Consider the following 17,635-nt stretch of genomic DNA (forward strand, 5'->3'; position numbering starts at 1 on the left):
TAGTTGCAACGTTTTGACTTTCACGCTTATCAATGTACAATTTCAAATCGTTTTATCTCTAATTGTATGTAAGTAAAAATTATAAAAATTTGATATTATGAAAGCTTACATCGAAACGAATCAAACAAGACCCCACATGACTATATTTTGTTTAACATATAAATCAATAAATGTGGTCAAATAAGAGAATATGAATAGTGCAATTTGTCAAACGTTGCAACTAAAAAAGAACGGAGGTAGTATTAAAAAAAAAAAAAACACAACTACACAATAATCAAGTTGTACGAGTCTAAGGAAATGTCAAATGGGTCATTACTCATTATCAAAAAAGTGAGATTTAGAACTCTCAACTCAGTCCAATCGCACAGATTCATAGTTCAGAGTTTTGGGTTTCTGGTAAATCATCTTAAATTCCTTCCCTTTGTCTTCCTCTTCTTCTCACTCCAAACCTAGATCTACAGCACACTTCCATACATTTTCATCATCTTCCTTCACAACTTCTTTCTTACAAAAAAAATCCAGTTTTCATTTCATTACAACATTTCCACAAATTTCATCTGTTGTAAACTAACAAAAACAACAAAAAAAATGTATGAACCACTTAATCAACCTTCATACACCAATATATCTTACTTATCTACTCAATCTTTCCCCCCTACAATTCCTAACCCACCCCATAATTTCCATTCTCTCTCCTCTGACCATTCATTATCTCACCCTCCTCCTCCTTTCAATTCTCTCTCCTCTGTTCCATCCTTCTCTCATCCTCTTACCTTCAACCCATATATTGATTCTGGGCATTACCCATCTAATTACGCCGGGTTTGGGGCCCCACCTGTGAATTATTCGGGTACTAATAATGATGTTACTCCCAGTTGGGTCGTCAAACAAGCAGCTCCTATTAAGTATTCTCCTGTATGTTTCTTTTTCCTTTTTTATTTATTTGCTCTTTCTTGAAAATGGGTAGTTGTTGAATTTTTGTTGGTTGATTGTGGTTTCTTTTTTCTAGTTGAATTCCTAATTTGTGATTGACGAATGTGCAATATGTTTCTAAATGTTTTGGGTGGAGAGAGATCAAAGGTGCATGTACATAGGCAAATTCTTTAAAATTTTATCACACACCCGAGTGTATTTTGAGCATGGTATAGTCGAGGCTATTTTTTTGTGCGCATTACTAAAAAGGAAAAGTTTCAAATGAGCAAGAATTAATCTTGGGTGTACGACACATGTAGTATACCTGGGAGTATGATGAATGAAACTGAGGCTATCACTTTTTATGTTGGAGTCACTTTTTGTTTACGTTACTTTTTATTAAGTGATTTTTTTCTGTGTCAAATAGTAAGATAGGTCTTTTTTGTAGACCAACTTAATGACTTATGTACACATAATCTGTTTTTGGTTTTTGTGCTTCTTGCAATTGTTATGTTGGACAGTTGGAGCGTAATAGTGTGTGGTTTAAATTGGAATTTGGGGTTCTGAAAATCATTATTGTTATGAGTTATGTAAGAAAGTAATTTTGACAAGGTCCAGCTAATCATGGGTGTTTAATATTTACGGATTTATGGCTTACATTTACCATACAAAGTGATAAGGCTGTTAAATGTGATGTCTTAACATTCTTTTGGGGTGTTGTATATAGTTTTATGGGGTGTGATGACTAGAAATTTACTAGCGGATGCTTTTAAGCTGCAGGCTATCCACCCGTTGAGGCAGGAAGCCACTGCTTCAACAAGTTATGCCGCCCCAATGAACCACAAGCCGGTAAGTCGACAATTGGTTACAAATGTACCTAAGAAAAAACTAAAGCGACCCAGGGCTTTTCCAAACAAATCGTCTGTGAGCCAAAATGTGCGATGTGAGGTTTGTAAGGTTGAGTGCAGCAGCGTTGATGTTTATGCGAAGCACTTATCTGGGAAGAAGCATGGCAAAGGTCTCCTGAAACTTTATGCTCCAGGTTTACAATCTGCAGCTACGCCTATGCAAGCATCTCAGTCTGCAAATAGTAGTGGTAAAATAGTTACTCCTGATGGACAAGGTGTCCCAAGACCAAATCAGTCTGCTAATTTGGAAGTAAAGAAGCAGAAGCTTTTGGAAGGTGGTGCCGCAGCTCAATCTATGAGGACTTGTGCAATATGCAATGTGGCCTGTAATGGGGAAATAGCATTTGCTGATCATGTAGTTGGAAAGAAGCATGTTGCAAAGGTGAATATTCTTTAACATTGTTTAAACTCTTACCTGTCTGCATCTAGGATTTAATTGCAACTAGCTGATATCACATGTGTTTGCAGTTTAATATCAAGAGGACCTACGTTCTAGAAGTATTTCATTGGTCAATATCGGTAAATAAGTGTGTTTTTGTTTACGGTAATATTAAGAACCTATGGGGTGGAAACTGGTTAAGCTGATTTTGGTAAGAAGTGCAATACATAGAATTTGAATGCTTGAAAGATGACTAAATATTTTGAGGATGTACGAATTAGGAAGAGATGATACTTAAACTCCGATACAAGGGTCATAATTTGGTGAAAGAGTAGGAAGAGTCTAAGATGGTTATTCTAACATTGAAGATCCTGTAAAAAAAAAAGGTTGAAGATGTAGGATACATAACGAGTCTTTAAGGTCTAAATACACTCTAACAGTCTAACTTGTTATATATGCACCTCTACATTTGAAAGTATCAATGTTCGTATGTAACTACACTTTGTTGAGAGAACCTTTTCCCTTTCTTGTGTTCATGCTCTTTCGCTGTGCTCTAGGTTAGGCTTTGTGTATATACTTTTGGTGTATTGTATTGAATTGGAATTTTTAGATTATTTCTAAAGATGTCAACTAGAAAAGCTAGTTGTTTTTATTGTCTCCTTCCCTTGTGGCAGTAGTGGCTCCTTCCCTTTTTAAGCACCATGGCAGCATCATATGGTATTGTATAGTTCATAAAAATGAATATGAGGGAGTGAGGTTACTTTGTTTGTTGATTAGGTCAAATCCATTCACCTCCGAATAGCTTAAGTAACGAAGAAAGGATATGCTTTTTGTAGTCACGTGCCCAAGTTGTAGTTTCAGCCTCCTTAATTAACGTTCAACTAGCTGATGAGTGATGAATAGAACATTGTTGGAGCTTGGCTTACATACTGCTGAAGTAGAAGTCCGATTAATGCAGGGGATGGGAAAGATCATGTGATGAACAAGCCTAGTGAGAGGGGTAATATGGGTAATGCATAATTAGTTAGTTATTAGTAGTAACTTGAGGAAGAAGACAGAAAGAGTGTGAGAAATGAAATGCTATAAATAGAGTAGGGAGAATGAAAGGACATGAAGAAAATATTGGAGGATTTAGTAGTCTAGTTTTGGGAGAGAAACAAGCCTCTCGAATGCTTGTTACTATCTTCTTCACTGTCAAATTCCATATTATCGATCAAGTATCAGTTTTACTCCTTACTTCTTTTATCTACCTTAGTGATGCTAGTTCATTACAGAACTGAAACAAGAAAGAGGCAGTGTTTTACTGATAATCCCCCTTGCTTGACAGTTGATGCGTCAAATCCGACCTTGCAGATCTTATAAATGTTAATGTCAGTTGGTGACAGTCTGGATTCTCTACAGTGTTGCTTTAAGCAAGCACACCAATAGCAACGCTATGGTTTTGACTTTTAGTAGACTGAGATCTGAAACTAACTTGCATCATAGTAGTCTACTTGGCTCCTTTGGTTTAGTGTGGAGCAATATTAATCTTCGGTAGTTTATGCACAAGGTGGGTCTTTTGCCGCTGTATGCCAGATCTCCATAATTTATCGTGAGTTTGAAGAGGGATAAAAAATTTCTCCAAGGGATGAGAGTCAACGAATTTCATGATTGCCTTTGAAAAGGAAAAATTGGGTTTTTGAACCGATAGCTCATGTGTCAATGGTTAGGCTGTTGAGTATTGGGCCTATTGCCTTTTGCAGATGCTATACAATTAGCTGGCGAACAGGTCATGTTCTGTTAGGCTATTGTTTCATGTCTAATAAATCTGATGTGATTTCACGATGCTAGCCAAACCTTTTGATCAAATAGGTTACTCATCGTCCAGTTAATTTAAGTAATTTCTGTTTTTGAGATGTCGTGTTCGGTTCAGGTCAAGCTGTCCTGTTATGTTGCTTTTACTAGTTGAAGCTAGCAAGTATCTTTCGCTGGAATCTGGATCATGTATTCATGTCCATATGTGTGTCATAATAAACAGGTAAAGCACTGCAACTCTAGCAATAAGTCCGCCTGTTTCAATGGAAGTATTTTAATACTAACTACAGTGTTTTATTCCTGTGAGTCGTATTTGTTGTCTTATTCACGAGTTAAGTTAGCTTTGCTGACTCTTTGTGCAATGGGAGGATTTTGGTGCTCTCTTGTTCTTCCTCTTTTCCCTGATATTAAAGGAAAATATCAATTATTATAGGATACCAAGGAGGTATCTCCTGTATACAAGGGAGAGGAGACAAATTAAATGTGCTGCTTGTGTTTTTGGTGGAAGATGATGATAGCTCTCACATATAGTTTGCATATGATCCATTTTTTTGGTTTTTGTTTCTTATTTTGAGAAATTAAACAAAACCTCTCTACTCTATATCTTAAATGGCCTCTACCTCATGGACTACTTTTTCTCTCTTTCTCCAGATTTTGTAGTTAATTTTGGTTGTTGAAATTGACATGTCTGAAATCTAAATATGGCAACGCATGGATTGAAGTGGATTCTGTCATCCTTAATAGGTTTTCTTGTTTGGCAGAGTAAATTGTTCAGTTTTACTTTCATGTCCTACCTGCCGTCGGCTTCCCTTTAAGAGCAATTCTACAAGTGTTCTCTTGGATGTTGTGGGGAAGATCTCTAAGAGGTTATATGGTTAGAAGAGAGCCTAAATTTCGTTGCAGGGACAGATTTTAAAAAGTGCCGTCTCTACTTCTTTTTTACTTTTAATTTAATTTAATTTTGTATCACTTTTAAATGGCTTGAAGATCTCGCTTGATTTTTTGGAGTGCTCTCTTGGATCTTGTGGGGGAGGATTTCTAAGAATGCTATGAGGGTAATCCTTGGATTAGTTTGGAATTCCATGGTTGAACGAGTTCCTTTGAAGTTCGATGGTAGGAAGAGGACCTTTTTCTTTTCAGGAGTTCAGATTACTCGTTCACTGTTCCCGATATCAATCTCCTTGAAATTCTTGCCCTAATATAAAGCTATTGTTTTTGCAATTGTAATTTGAACTGTACATGTCTCTTGAAATACAGCATCTCACTCGGGCTGGCTAGTCAATAGTGCTCATATGTACGCTGGCTGTATTAATACCATGTGGAACTGTCATTTGGTTCATGGTTCTGCTTATGATGTCAGGTTTAAGGGACATCATTTTATCACTGACTAAAGTTTGGGTCTTTGGGAAACTCAATAAGTTATTGATTTTCCAATAATAAGTTTGCACTCTTAGGAACTTGAATATGCAAACTAAGTTACTCTTAGATTGTTGGCTAGGGTAAAAGTTAGACTTGTACAAATTGAATCAATTAGTAACTCTTCCACTGGTGTGGCAGTTTGTTGGATACACTTGACACATTACCCTAATGCTTCTGAAAGGGATTACTGAGCAGGGTAGAATTAGGGGGCTGGTTGTGGCTTATGTTTGTATAACTGGTTCTACCATGATGGTTTTGTTCATTATGAGCTGTGCAATAGAATTTTTCTTTTCCTTTGAATGTTTTGTATATACTCTTTTGTGATAAATTCTTCGTTCTTTTTTTAGTTCAGTGGGATATCTGTTTTCATAAATATATTAGCTTTAATGTCTGATACTCCTGCTTTAGGAACGTGCTCGTAGTGTGAATTCAAATCCTGTTTCAGTGGGTATGTCGGAGACCAAGGCGCAACAGACTCCAACCAAGAAAAAGAAAAGTGGGGAATCTGCTCCAGTGTGGTGTGTTGTTTGCAAAATCAGCTGTACAAGCAGTGATGGTCTGAAGATTCACCTAGCAGGAAAGAAGCACCAAAAGAATGTGCAGAAGCTCCAAACCTCGAACTCTAGCACCATTACTACCCCTGCCTCAATTTCTGCTCCACTACCCTCAACTGCTGCTCCACTACCCTCGACAAATCCGTCCACCGGAGTTGAAGGAAACACAGCTGCCACCAAAATATCTTTGCCTGAACCGCAGAAGGCGAAGAAAAAAGGTCCGGCTAAGGAGCCAAAGGATGTGGAGACGAAGAAACGGAATATTCTGGAATCTGGGGCTGCTGCTGATGCTGTGAGAACGTGTACTATATGTAATGTGGTTTGTAACAGCGAGACGGTCTTCAATTCTCATTGTGCTGGCCAACAGGCTGAAGCTGCAAGCAGCGGTCTCCACAGCTAGCCTAATTCTCACAAAGGCTGAAGCGCTCTCCAAGTTGCCTACCCAGGGCACGCTTCATGAAGATAACTCACCTGACATATGAACCCCCATTGGGGCTCTATTTCGTGTAGATTTTGTACAGACTAGACACCTTTTCATTGAAGGGCTCCATCGGGAAAAAGAACTAGTAGCATCTTGGTCTTTGTTGAATATTTTGGGCCTACAGGCCGCAAGGACTCAATCCAATTCTTTGGTATATTTTCCTGGTGCAAGAAATACAGAAACATCAGGATTTTTTTTTTTTTTTTTGGGACATCAGCGAATATTGCAAAGAAACGAAATGAATTTACATACTACCTTCGTTTCATAATACTCGCTACACTTTTCATTGTGGGAAGTTTCACATTATTTGCTACACTTTTATTTTTGGCAATAAACTCTCTCTATCTCTCTCCTCACATGATCCCTTTTCTTTTTACTCTCTACCTCTCTTCTCTAAAAAATGCCTAGAAATCTATGAATTGAGAAGTGTAGCGAGTAATATGAGACGAAAAAGTAGTAGAGAAGCAGGATAACGTTGTTGCACAGAACCTCCAACTTGTTCTTTGGAGACCTTATAAGCAAAGCTTTGGCATTGGGTTGATAGTGATTATAAAGAAGCTAATTTGGTTGTAGATTGTAGTACCAAAATGTCAGAACAAATTATTTACAGTTGCCTTCATATTAAGCAAAAAATGACAAGTCGATGCATCTGACTATAATTATCCAATTTGTAAAAGATATTATCCAAAGGTAGTGAATTGCCGGAGTACTAACGTTTGAAAGGCAATAGATAATTTTATTTTCTTTTTCTTATATAATGTTGTTAATTCAAAAGTGAAATAAAGATGGGTAAGAAACATGATGATCTTTGTTGGATTTGGGTTAAATAAAATTTCGATACTTCTATGAGATGTACTATAATCATGAATCCTATTACAATTTTGTGATAGCAATGCCAAATGCCAATAAAATACAATTATAGAAGTTATATTATACCATCTTGAGTTCCTTTTTCATATACATACAAAAATCAATTATATGCACAATCCATAATTAAAATTGTAGAATCTAAATATACAAAAATCAATTGTATGCACAATCCATAATTACAATTGTAGAATCTAAAAATACAGTTGCAGCGGTTAAATATCAATAGAATATTATGAAATATTTTGTTGTGTATATCCTAGAATCAAACCAAATAGTCCAATTTGGGTTTCATTTTTATCATAGTTCATTTATTGTTTTATAGTTTATTTACTTTACTCTTAGACAAAAACCAACGAAGAAAAACAAAATGTGATAGATAAACTAAAGAGGTGGAAAGATAAACTAAAAAGTTACTTAAATTACAATGACATAGCTAAAAAAAAAGTGTGTTGTTTTGGCCCTTTTAGCCCTTGGTGCTCAAAATGAGCTGTCCATCTTCAATTCAAAATTCTGTAAAGTGCCAATAATGATTAAAAAAAAAAGATTTAGAGGGTAATTTCAGCCTTATTGTTGACTTACTTCTTCCTCATTGCGCCATTCTGGGCTTTCTTGATTCTTCCATTCAAATTCCTTTGAACTCATCCTCCAAATTTATCTCTCTTGTTATTCTTATAATTCTTCTTCTATATTACTTAAACGCTAAAATCAAACAAATTGAACCCTGCAAATTTCTCAATTTCCAATTTTGGACCATTATTTTTTTCTGGGTATTTTTCAGTTCCTTCATCTTCTGATTGCCAGATTATTTACAATTCAAGGTAATTTCGAGTTTCAGTAATAACCCATTTATTCTGTAGAATTCATATTGCAGAAATGAGTGACTTTGGTAATAAAGCTGTTTGGAAAGAACATAATTTTATTTTCTGAATTTGTTGTGTTTTGGGGTTGAATTTAACCTAGTCCGATGTTAAGTCTTTGAACTTGTTTATTTTTATGAATTGGATAAATTAATAAATTATCATGCTCTTTTTTCTAAGTATTAGATAAAAGATCATATTTTAGTTTATGCAAGTTATTTTCCTCATGTCAATTTGTAGAGAATTTGTAAGCTAGGTTAGCTTGTTTACTGAGGACAAAATTTGGCATAAACATGCATTGATATTTGATTGGTACGGCTTTCTTTTGTTAATTAGCATTTCCTACGGAATTATTATGTTATTCATGTATACTGTATTATGAATCATTTCCCTAATTTGTAAAGTTATACACTGATAGTCTATGTCTGGACTTTCCTAGATGCTACTAGTTGAATTGAGTAACAGAAGTATGGGAATTATCGAACTATTAGAAGGCACATTGGCGTCTTAGTGAGAACCCTCTTGCTAGAGAGTTGGTTGTTCATGTCACAAGTTTGATGACTGTTATAGAGACTTATACCTTTATGAACTGTCTAGCTGACATAATCCTGACCGCATATCCTTTATAAATTTTGTTGTGGAATTTTCTTCAAGCACAATTGCACATTAATATAGGCTCATTGCCAAATCCCTCTCCCTGGACTTCTACGGATTGTTCAATTGTTGAATTTACTTTGTTGGATGGATGAGAGTATGAGACTCTTTTTTTTAATAAAGTTTATTAGAAGTATGTTGAAAGATTAAACAAAAAAGCATCTTTTCATTTCTTAAAAAATGTTTCTTTGGGTGTTTCGGAGATATATTTTTCTGAAAATTTGACGACGATAAGCATATATGTAAGCACTCCATTTATGTGTCCATGCCAGATGCATATGGAGTTGCCATTTTCATCATGTTTGGAGAGAGCTGTGCAGATAGTAAATTAAGGATGATCCTATGGGAGAGTGAGATCACTTCCATTAGTTTTTTTTAAGAATTGAGTGTCGGCTCTCTAGGTAAATTCAGTGTTTAGTTGGTAGGCCACTAGGCCTTCTACATAAGGTGTGAGCTTGTGATGGAATCTGTCAGATCTATATAAACATGGTTAGGGGAGTAGATGGAAATTGTCTGCATTGAAGGTCGTGGTGAATCCAGACTGAACTGCCTGATTAGGTCAACAAGTGTTCTCTGTTCATTCTAACTTGTCAAATTTTAAAATCTTCAGGCTAGTAGCTCTTTCTGTCTACATTTTCATTCTTTTTTTATCTTCTATTTTTATAAGAACTTGTATGTTGGGACATAACTTGGGTTCATGGGAACCTAACTCCCCTAAAGCGTCTTCACTCATGAATTTTGAAGGTTGTGTTACCCATGTGTATACCTACAAATTCTAGCATTATGGCTAAACCGTCCACCCCCCACCCCCCACCCCCCACCCCCCACCCCCCCAAAACAAGAAGAGGTCGATACCCATATGTAAAGAATTTGACTCCATATGTATGCATATAAAGAGATATAGTATGATGGTTGAGTTGTCTTGTTCTAGTCATGAAATACAAGGAATGTGTTACCCATATGTAAACATTCAAAATTGTGGCATGATGGGCACTTGGGCAGATGGTTGAGTCGTTTTAATTTCAAAACAAAAGGTTAAGATACCAATTTGTAAAAAATGCTTCCCCCCTCCCAGAAGGCCCGAACCAATCTTTTTCATGTTTAGCTATTGCCAATACAAAGTATCTAGTAGGAAATTTGTTCTCCTCAGTTGCTACTGATCTGTAGAGAGTAAGTACCTTGTGCTAAGTGTTCATGCTGATATATTGAAGTGCTAAATGTTCATGCTGATATATTGGACTTATCCTTTTGATCCTTTTCATATCCAATACGTTTATTCGCATACATCAAAAAGCACATGCAGATGTATTTTTAAGAATTCTTTAGTAACTGATAATAAACATGATTAATGGTGTTTATGGCAGTTTTGCAACCAGGCAGATATATACCGTTTGTGGTGTATGTTTTCAAGATGTCCACAAGCTCCAAGAGTGATACTGATGACTCCAATTTTGATGTAGAGGAACTATTACATATTGAAGCAAGATGTAGAGAGGTATCTTGCAGTACTATTGTTCTTTTGGGTTGCTTTTGCATGACAACGTAAGTTTTAACCACTAAGTTGTTGTGGACTTAGATATATTTGATATAACAAAAGAGAAAAAGTGTTGTATAGAAACGATGAAGCACAGAAGATATTGTCCTTGGTGAGTTGAATAGCAGCAGTAGATCATTCACTGTAGCTTCCCCCAGTGGACCTGTTGGTCTTTGCATTAAGGGTGTCTTCTCTTCATCTTTTTATTGATGAAGTTTTTTGAATGGAATTTATTTATACTTGTTAAAATTTATTGAAACTTATCTTAACTTAGTAGAACTGTTCTGAACTTATTGGAATATTGAAAATTATTTATAACTAATTAGAACTTATTGGAAGTTGTTGGAACTTAGATCAGTTATCTGAACTTATCTATATACTTAAAACTTAACTTTAAGGTGAAGAGAATGCACTCTACCAGGTGCGGTGATTTGATGGAGCAAATTCGATAACACCCCTCTCCCTTCAGAAAACAACAGAAAAGAGAAACCTTTGCATCTGTTCAGTCGCTCCTTAGGCAAGGGTATTGTAAAATAGGGGAATGTATCAATTTACAGTGGTAGATAACAAAATGTTCTGTTGCACAGAAGCAGACAGTTAGGTTCTTGATTTGCAATAAAAGATAAATGTTCTGTTCAGCTTTACGCAATAATTTAGCTTGTGAAATGCAATAATGATGGGTGCATTCCTGGTCATAGGAATTTGTTATAACATTTATGCCATGAGAATAATCCAATTTTCAATTTTATATCTATTAAGCCATGGTCCTTTCACATGCTGTCATTGAAGCTTCATGAGACTTGGCCTGGGTTGTCAAATTTATATCTTTATTTTTCCCTATTCCGTTCTGTTTGTCAAATCAAGGTTCTGAAAGAAGCTACCAAAAATATAATCCTCATTTGCACCTTATCAGGCAATCGTCTAGTGATTTTCACCTATGTCTTCTACAGGCACTTTAATCTGCCAGCTTGCAGGATTAGTCTACTATTTCAACAGCCGACCCCTATGCTAAGATTTTGTCTTCTATAAGATGGATGATGTAGAAGTCTGCTTTCACATTTTATAAGGAGAACAGAGAGGGGGGGGGGGGGGGGAACATTTTGTATTTTATTTTTTGTACTTCCTCCGTCTTTTTAGTTGTACCCAAAGGGTTTGGGCCGTTTGGCACACATGTTAAGGAGAAAAGATTAGGAGTGCGAATTTACAAATCAACCCTTGTGATGTTTGGTAAAGCTAGAGAGAAAAAGTTGCTTAATTGTTTGGGACCATCGCATGTGCCAAGGTTAATTATGTGAATTGAAGGACCAAAAATGACCAAATAAGGTGTACAATTAATTCAAAACAGACAAAACAGGAATAAGGTACAACTCAAAGAAAACGGAGGAAGTATTTTTTTAGTCCTCAATGGTGTATGCTATAGCAACAATATAACATTACTTCATCTTTTACTTTGTTTTAATGAGATTACTTTTGCATGAAAGGAGTAACTCATGCATTGTTTTCTTGCTTCTCATTTTGGTTGCAGTTAAGAAGAGAGAAGGACTTGTTAAAAGAAACGCAATCCCAAAGCTTTGACTTGATCAAAGTAATTCGTCTATCTTTTTATGAACATTCTGTTATTTATTGACATGTATCACTGCTTAGTTACAGAATCTGTACTCTTCATCCTTCCATCCTCCGGACCCCCAACCTGGAAAAAAGGAAATATGTGCTGTTGTGGAAATATCATTTGATTTGTTGGAGTACTCAATTGAATCCTAGAGGACTTTGCAGCATATCTGGCGGCAGACAGTTTTATATGTACTCTTTGTACCCGCAAGTCTGTCTTTCCCTGATAGTCTTTTCTGTATATGAAAAGAGCTATTATCAGTGTGCCATCCTTTTTATTAATATATTTGTTGTTTATGATGTGCCTTCTAAATTCTACCAAAAACTGATATGAAGCCTATTGATGAATCCACATAAACAATGTGCGCTGATGGTATATAGTTCGGGAAGTCCCAAACTAAAAGGACACTCTGGAGTGAAGGATTTATGTTTTCAGTTGGTGATATTTACATTCTGGAAGGATAGTCATTGTTCTTTTTTACTGTTCTGTACATTAATCTGTTCTTCATTATTCTATGGTGATGTTAGAACAAGTGTGAAACTCTGCATGCTACCATGAGGCTTGGTTATGTTTTTTATTTATTACTAAGTACTAGATTTTATGCAATGCAGAGACTGGAGCTGCATGTAAGAAGACTGAATGAGGTTCGCTTGGAAGATAGGAGGCGCATTCAGGAGTTAGAAAAAGAGTTGAAAAACTGCCATCAGGAAATTGGTAATATATTCATCCCTTTTTGTGCAATCTGTGCACTAGGCTTTCTTCCCTTTGTCACTGTTTGTATTTATTTTGGTGGTGCGAGTGCGGGATTGAGTCATCCACTCAACAGGACCTATCTTGATTGATAAGATTGACAATTTTTTGAGGAAGGTGAAGATTAAGGACGGCATTAGGGAAACAAAACTAAACCATCATGGACAGATGACCACCAAAATCTTTTTTCTTTGTTTGTTTTGGTGAACTGCTGGAATCTTTGTACAATATCAAATTCAAAATTACCCAAATGTCTCTTTAGAGGATCCTATCCTGTGACTTGTGAGATCATGTGTGTAGTTTTCTTCCTCCAGTTCCTAGATTGATTTGCTGGTGCTTATAAGCTGTAAATTTTGCTATGTTTGTGTGAAAGCATCATTATTCCTTTGGTGCATAATTTGTCCTCTTTAGACTTTTTGCAGGATGAGCTGAATGCAAGGAACGCAGATGTGAATCATTTGGAAGAGCGTCTTGGGAGCTTCGAGATGAAAATAGTTAACTTTGACCTTTTGGAGGAGGAAGTTGTCGGTCTAAGGGAGGAACTGAAGAGTTCAAACTCGGAGTGTGATTTCTTAGTTCAAGAGCTAGGCACTAAAGAAACACAACTCCATCAATCAAGATTGCATATAGAAAAACTAGAAGAGTCTATTGCCTCTAATGCATTGGAGTACCAATGTGAAATAGAGAGCTTGAGGTTGGAAATGATGGCCTTTGATCAAAGCAGTTGTGAGTCTAAAGATTTCAAGGGTAATGGAGATAAAATGTGCCATGACCTCCATGAATATGAAGAACTTATTAAGCAGCTTAAGGAAGAACTTAAGAAAGAGAAATTTAGAGCAAAAGAAGAAGCAGAGGACCTCGCGCAAGAAATGGCAGAATTGAGGTACCAAATGACAGAGTTACTGGAAGAAGAGCGTAAACGCCGTGCTTGCATTGAACAAGCCTCGTTACAGAGAATATCTGAGCTAGAAGCACAGCTTCTGATAGAGCAGAGGAAATCTGTTGGCCCTCTTCAGAGCATTTGTGAAGCATAATAGTTTTGATGAGTTCAATACTGTTTTGCTCTGTAAGATTTTGTAAACTTAAGAGGATTACCTGAACAGGGTTTCTATAACTGTATATAAAGCCTCCTCATTCTTCCTTAAGGTTTTCTCCTCCAAGAGCACCATCATAATCAAGCTCTATCTCACCGCAACCAAGTCCACCGCCATTAAAGAACCTACTATCAACCAACAAAACCACCTCTCATTCCAGCCCTCCTTCAGAGATCAATCGGGAACCCATCGAACCCACTACTCGTTGGCAAGGTCAACGAGCCCTGTCGAAACACCCCCAGTGAAAACCATGTCCGTGAACCGCATCCTCTCCTGATCAACGGTCATGCTGAGCTTTTCCACAAAGGAAATAACACAGACCAGGACCCCTCCCTGATTCACACATAATCCATTTTGGTATTGGGGTTGGGTACATGGTGCGAATTGATCAAAACTTTGTGGCTTTATACACGGATTATGCTGAAACGCTAGAGTATTATCCATCATCAATATATCTCTGCTTCAATGGCAGACCAATATCTCCTTTGACAATAGTTGGAGAGTCGGGGGTCAGAGACAATTCTGGAGCTAATCGAATTAATAACTGGAACTTTTTAACTTTTGGAGTACTGTTCATGTACTTACTTTGACCAGTAATTTGGGACTAATATATAATATAATACAATATTTACCAATGAGCATCTAAGATGTTATTAGATTTATGTTAAATATATATTTACAGTATTTCAACTTTTTATAATTTTCACAATTAATAATTGGAGGTATTAATGATTAAAGTTAACTTTATTTGTTTTTTTTTTTTTTTGAGGGGCTTTATTTGTTAATGTAATTGTTTTAACCGTATTTGGCTTTGGTGATTAAAATTACTTTCAACGGTACCAACTATTAGCGATTTATTTTAAACGTTACCAACTATCGTTTATTCAAAAACAGTACCAACTATTGGGCATATTTGCAACAAACGCTATATGGTGACACGTGTCACACTCTTACTAGTTCATAATCAGAAAAATTATTGCAAATATACCGTTTATTGCAGATAGGCCCAATAGTTGGTAATGTTTTTGAATAAACGATAGTTGGTACCGTTTAAAATAAATCGCTAATTGTTGATACCGTTGAAAATAATTTTTCCTTTTAAATAATGTCGACGAAAAAATAACTTTTACGAAAAATATGAAATGAACCAACACATCACTTCACAACCATTTATTGAATGAGAAAATGTTAAATATGGATCGTTAAATATCTAAAATTGAAATATGAGTGTTTGAAGAATTTTGTAATTACAAGTAAAATGAGGGTCTAACAATTTCTTTATTTCACATTTAGATATTTAACATTTCTCCTTATATTGATGGAAATTTGAATATACTTCATTTTTTTTTTTGAGGGGAAAGAGAAGTGCATTAATCAAAGGGACAAGGTGTCCATAAGTACATAAGGTGTTACAGTACTAGGACAATGATGCTCCCAACATTGTTCAACACCAAAAGGCACAACTCTAGCAAGGTTATGGGTAACAGTATTCCCATCCCTTTTAACATGAGAAAAAGAAAAAGAAGAAGATGCATTACACATAGAAAGAATGTCCCCAAGTATTGCATCCAAATCTGAGAAGAAAATAGCTGCTTTCGTTAACCTCTTCGTTGCTACCAGAGAGTCGGATTCAAAAACCACATCACCATACCCATGAGCTTTGGCCAAGCGGGTTGCCATGTAAATGGCCTTGCATTCAGCTACCTCGGGAGGCCAGTAGGCACGCACACGTCTAGTTGCAGCAAAGCACACCTTACCTTCCGAATCGCGGGCTATCACTCCAAGTCCCACCCATCCTTCCTCGGACAAACTTGCATCTGTATTCAATTTAATAGCACCAATCGGGGGAGCATACCATCGGCTTGGGCTCGGGGCCGCAGGGGAGCGCACTCCTCCATAAATCCTCACAGCATAGTTATTAAAATCTTCAACTTGTCTCATAATTCTCTGGCCCACAATAGTGACAGGGTGACTTGTATGCTCAAAAACTCTCCTGTTTCTTTCAACCCAAACGTTCCATAGGATATAACAACCCTTTTGAACCACATTAGTATCCATCTGACTCCATCTGACTAGGGTATCACACATGCCTTCATCTTCCATCCCTGGCAATAATATGTTACTGTCCAGCTCTTCCCACAATTTGATCGACATCGGGCAGCGATAGAATAAGTGTGATTGTGTCTCATCCTCTCTATCACAGCAGGGGCACCCTGCTTCATCGATAAGGTGGCGTCTCTGAAGCACTTTCCTTACTGGGAGTGAACTTGTGCAAGCACGCCACATAAAATGACGTACATTAGGCGACACATTTAAGCTCCATTATATATTCCACCTTATGAAAATCCTCCAGGTTGCCCCCTTTTCCCAACATATAAGCAGTTTTCACCGAATAAGTGCCGTTCTTAGAGTACGCCCAAGTTAACTCATCATGTAGACATCTGGTGCTTAAAGGAATGGCCAAGATACACTGTTGATCACGTTCATTGAAATGACTATCGATTAGTTCCACATTCCACTCCTTCCTTTCAACATCCATCAAATCTCCTACCAGTTCAAGACCCTCCACTCGAGCACTCTTGATGAATCTACCTTCTTCATCTCCTACCCATGGTGCACTCCATATGTCAATTTTAGTTCCATCTCCAACCCTCCAAATCAAACTCTCCAATACCAAACTCTTCGCACCCCAAATACTCTGCCACGAGTAGCTATGCGAGTATCCTAACCGCGCTTGACAAACATCACCATGAGGATAATACTTGGCACTCATTACCCTACTCAAAAGGGACTCTTTATTATGCAATAATCGCCACACTTGTTTGCCCAATAAAGCATCATTAAAAACTGCAAGGTCCTTAAATCCCATACCCCCCATACACTTGGGTTTGCACATTTTCTCCCAACTTAGCCAATGCATTTTCCGCTCATCCCCTTTTCCTCCCCACCAGAATCGAGCCATTGCAGAGTGGATTTCTTGTATGACAGCAACCGGAAGCTTATAAACTCCCATTATGTATGTAGGCAATGCTTGGATAACAGCCTTGATCAGAACCTCTTTCCCAGCTCGCGACAATAACTTTTCTTTCCAGCCCCTTAACTTCTTCCACATTCTATCTAATAGTTCCCGAAAAAGCACCTTCTTAGACCTCCCCAAAGAGTTGGAATACCAAGATACTTCTGGTGTCTATCAACTTGCCTCATATGGAGAAGATTTATCAACTCTTCTTTTTTCGCACAGCTTACACCGCTACTAAAGGATACTTCCGACTTTTCATAATTAATTTTCTGCCCGGATGCTGCTTCATATTTGTTGAGAACATCAACTATTGTCAAGCACTCCTGTCGGGTAGCCCTAGTAAAGAGAAGATTGTCATCTGCAAAAAGAAGGTGAGAGATTTCTGGACCATTCCGGCTTGCTTTCGCACCATGAATTTCTTTCGTAACCACCTTTTGTTTAATCATATGAGAGAATGCATCAGCAACCAAGATAAACAGGAAAGGAGATAAAGGATCACCCTGGCGTAATCCTCTAGAAGGAGTAACAGAACCACATACCCTTCCATTAATAATGAAGGAATACGAGAGGAGACAGTAGCAACACAACTCATAACCAGATTGACCCATCTTCCATCAAATCCCATCGTCAATAGTAGCTTCCTGAGGAACCCCGCTCCACTCTGTCATAGGCTTTACTCATGTTTCCTTTGAATATACTTCATTACTTCAATAAGATTAAAGTGTTCTATCAATCCAAACATATATTAGTATAGTAACTTAAGAAATCTTTTTATTCTTCACTATTCCCTTTATTGTTTAC

At 37.0% G+C, this 17,635-nt stretch overlaps 4 protein-coding genes across 5 annotated transcripts; 2 read left to right on the forward strand and 2 right to left on the reverse strand.

Moving 5' to 3' along the window:
- Positions 1–296: 296 nt before the first annotated feature.
- Positions 297–6,366, forward strand: LOC104893970 (uncharacterized). The gene is made up of 3 exons (XM_010680114.4): positions 297–915; positions 1,693–2,202; positions 5,821–6,366. The coding sequence occupies exons 1-3, from the start codon at positions 589–591 to the stop codon at positions 6,364–6,366; spliced, it is 1,383 nt and encodes a 460-aa protein (XP_010678416.3). The 5' UTR covers positions 297–588.
- A 1,461-nt stretch (positions 6,367–7,827) lies between these two features.
- On the forward strand, positions 7,828–14,456 carry LOC104893971 (uncharacterized). 2 transcript variants are annotated; one of them, XM_010680115.4, is made up of 5 exons: positions 7,829–8,135; positions 10,193–10,323; positions 11,888–11,947; positions 12,583–12,685; positions 13,133–14,456. In XM_010680115.4, exons 2-5 carry the CDS (start codon positions 10,240–10,242, stop codon positions 13,753–13,755), a joined length of 870 nt encoding a protein of 289 aa, XP_010678417.1. In that variant the 5' UTR covers positions 7,829–8,135; positions 10,193–10,239; the 3' UTR covers positions 13,756–14,456. The 2 variants fall into 2 exon arrangements, with proteins under 2 accessions (XP_048500285.1, XP_010678417.1); XM_048644328.2 differs by lacking the exon at positions 11,888–11,947 and having other exon boundaries at positions 7,828–8,135.
- On the reverse strand, positions 14,252–16,101 carry LOC130591460 (uncharacterized). The gene is made up of 2 exons (XM_057394785.1): positions 15,354–16,101; positions 14,252–14,343 (listed from the first exon to the last, which is right to left on the reverse strand). Exons 1-2 carry the CDS (start codon positions 16,099–16,101, stop codon positions 14,252–14,254), a joined length of 840 nt encoding a protein of 279 aa, XP_057250768.1.
- Positions 16,102–16,114: 13 nt separating this feature from the next.
- LOC130591461 (uncharacterized mitochondrial protein AtMg00310-like) lies at positions 16,115–16,927 on the reverse strand. The gene has a single exon (XM_057394786.1). It carries the CDS (start codon positions 16,925–16,927, stop codon positions 16,115–16,117), a length of 813 nt encoding a protein of 270 aa, XP_057250769.1.
- Positions 16,928–17,635: the final 708 nt, after the last annotated feature.

The sequence above is a fragment of the Beta vulgaris genome, chromosome 5 (genome assembly GCF_026745355.1).
Source record: "Beta vulgaris subsp. vulgaris cultivar EL10 chromosome 5, EL10.2, whole genome shotgun sequence".
Lineage (NCBI taxonomy): Eukaryota > Viridiplantae > Streptophyta > Magnoliopsida > Caryophyllales > Amaranthaceae > Beta > Beta vulgaris.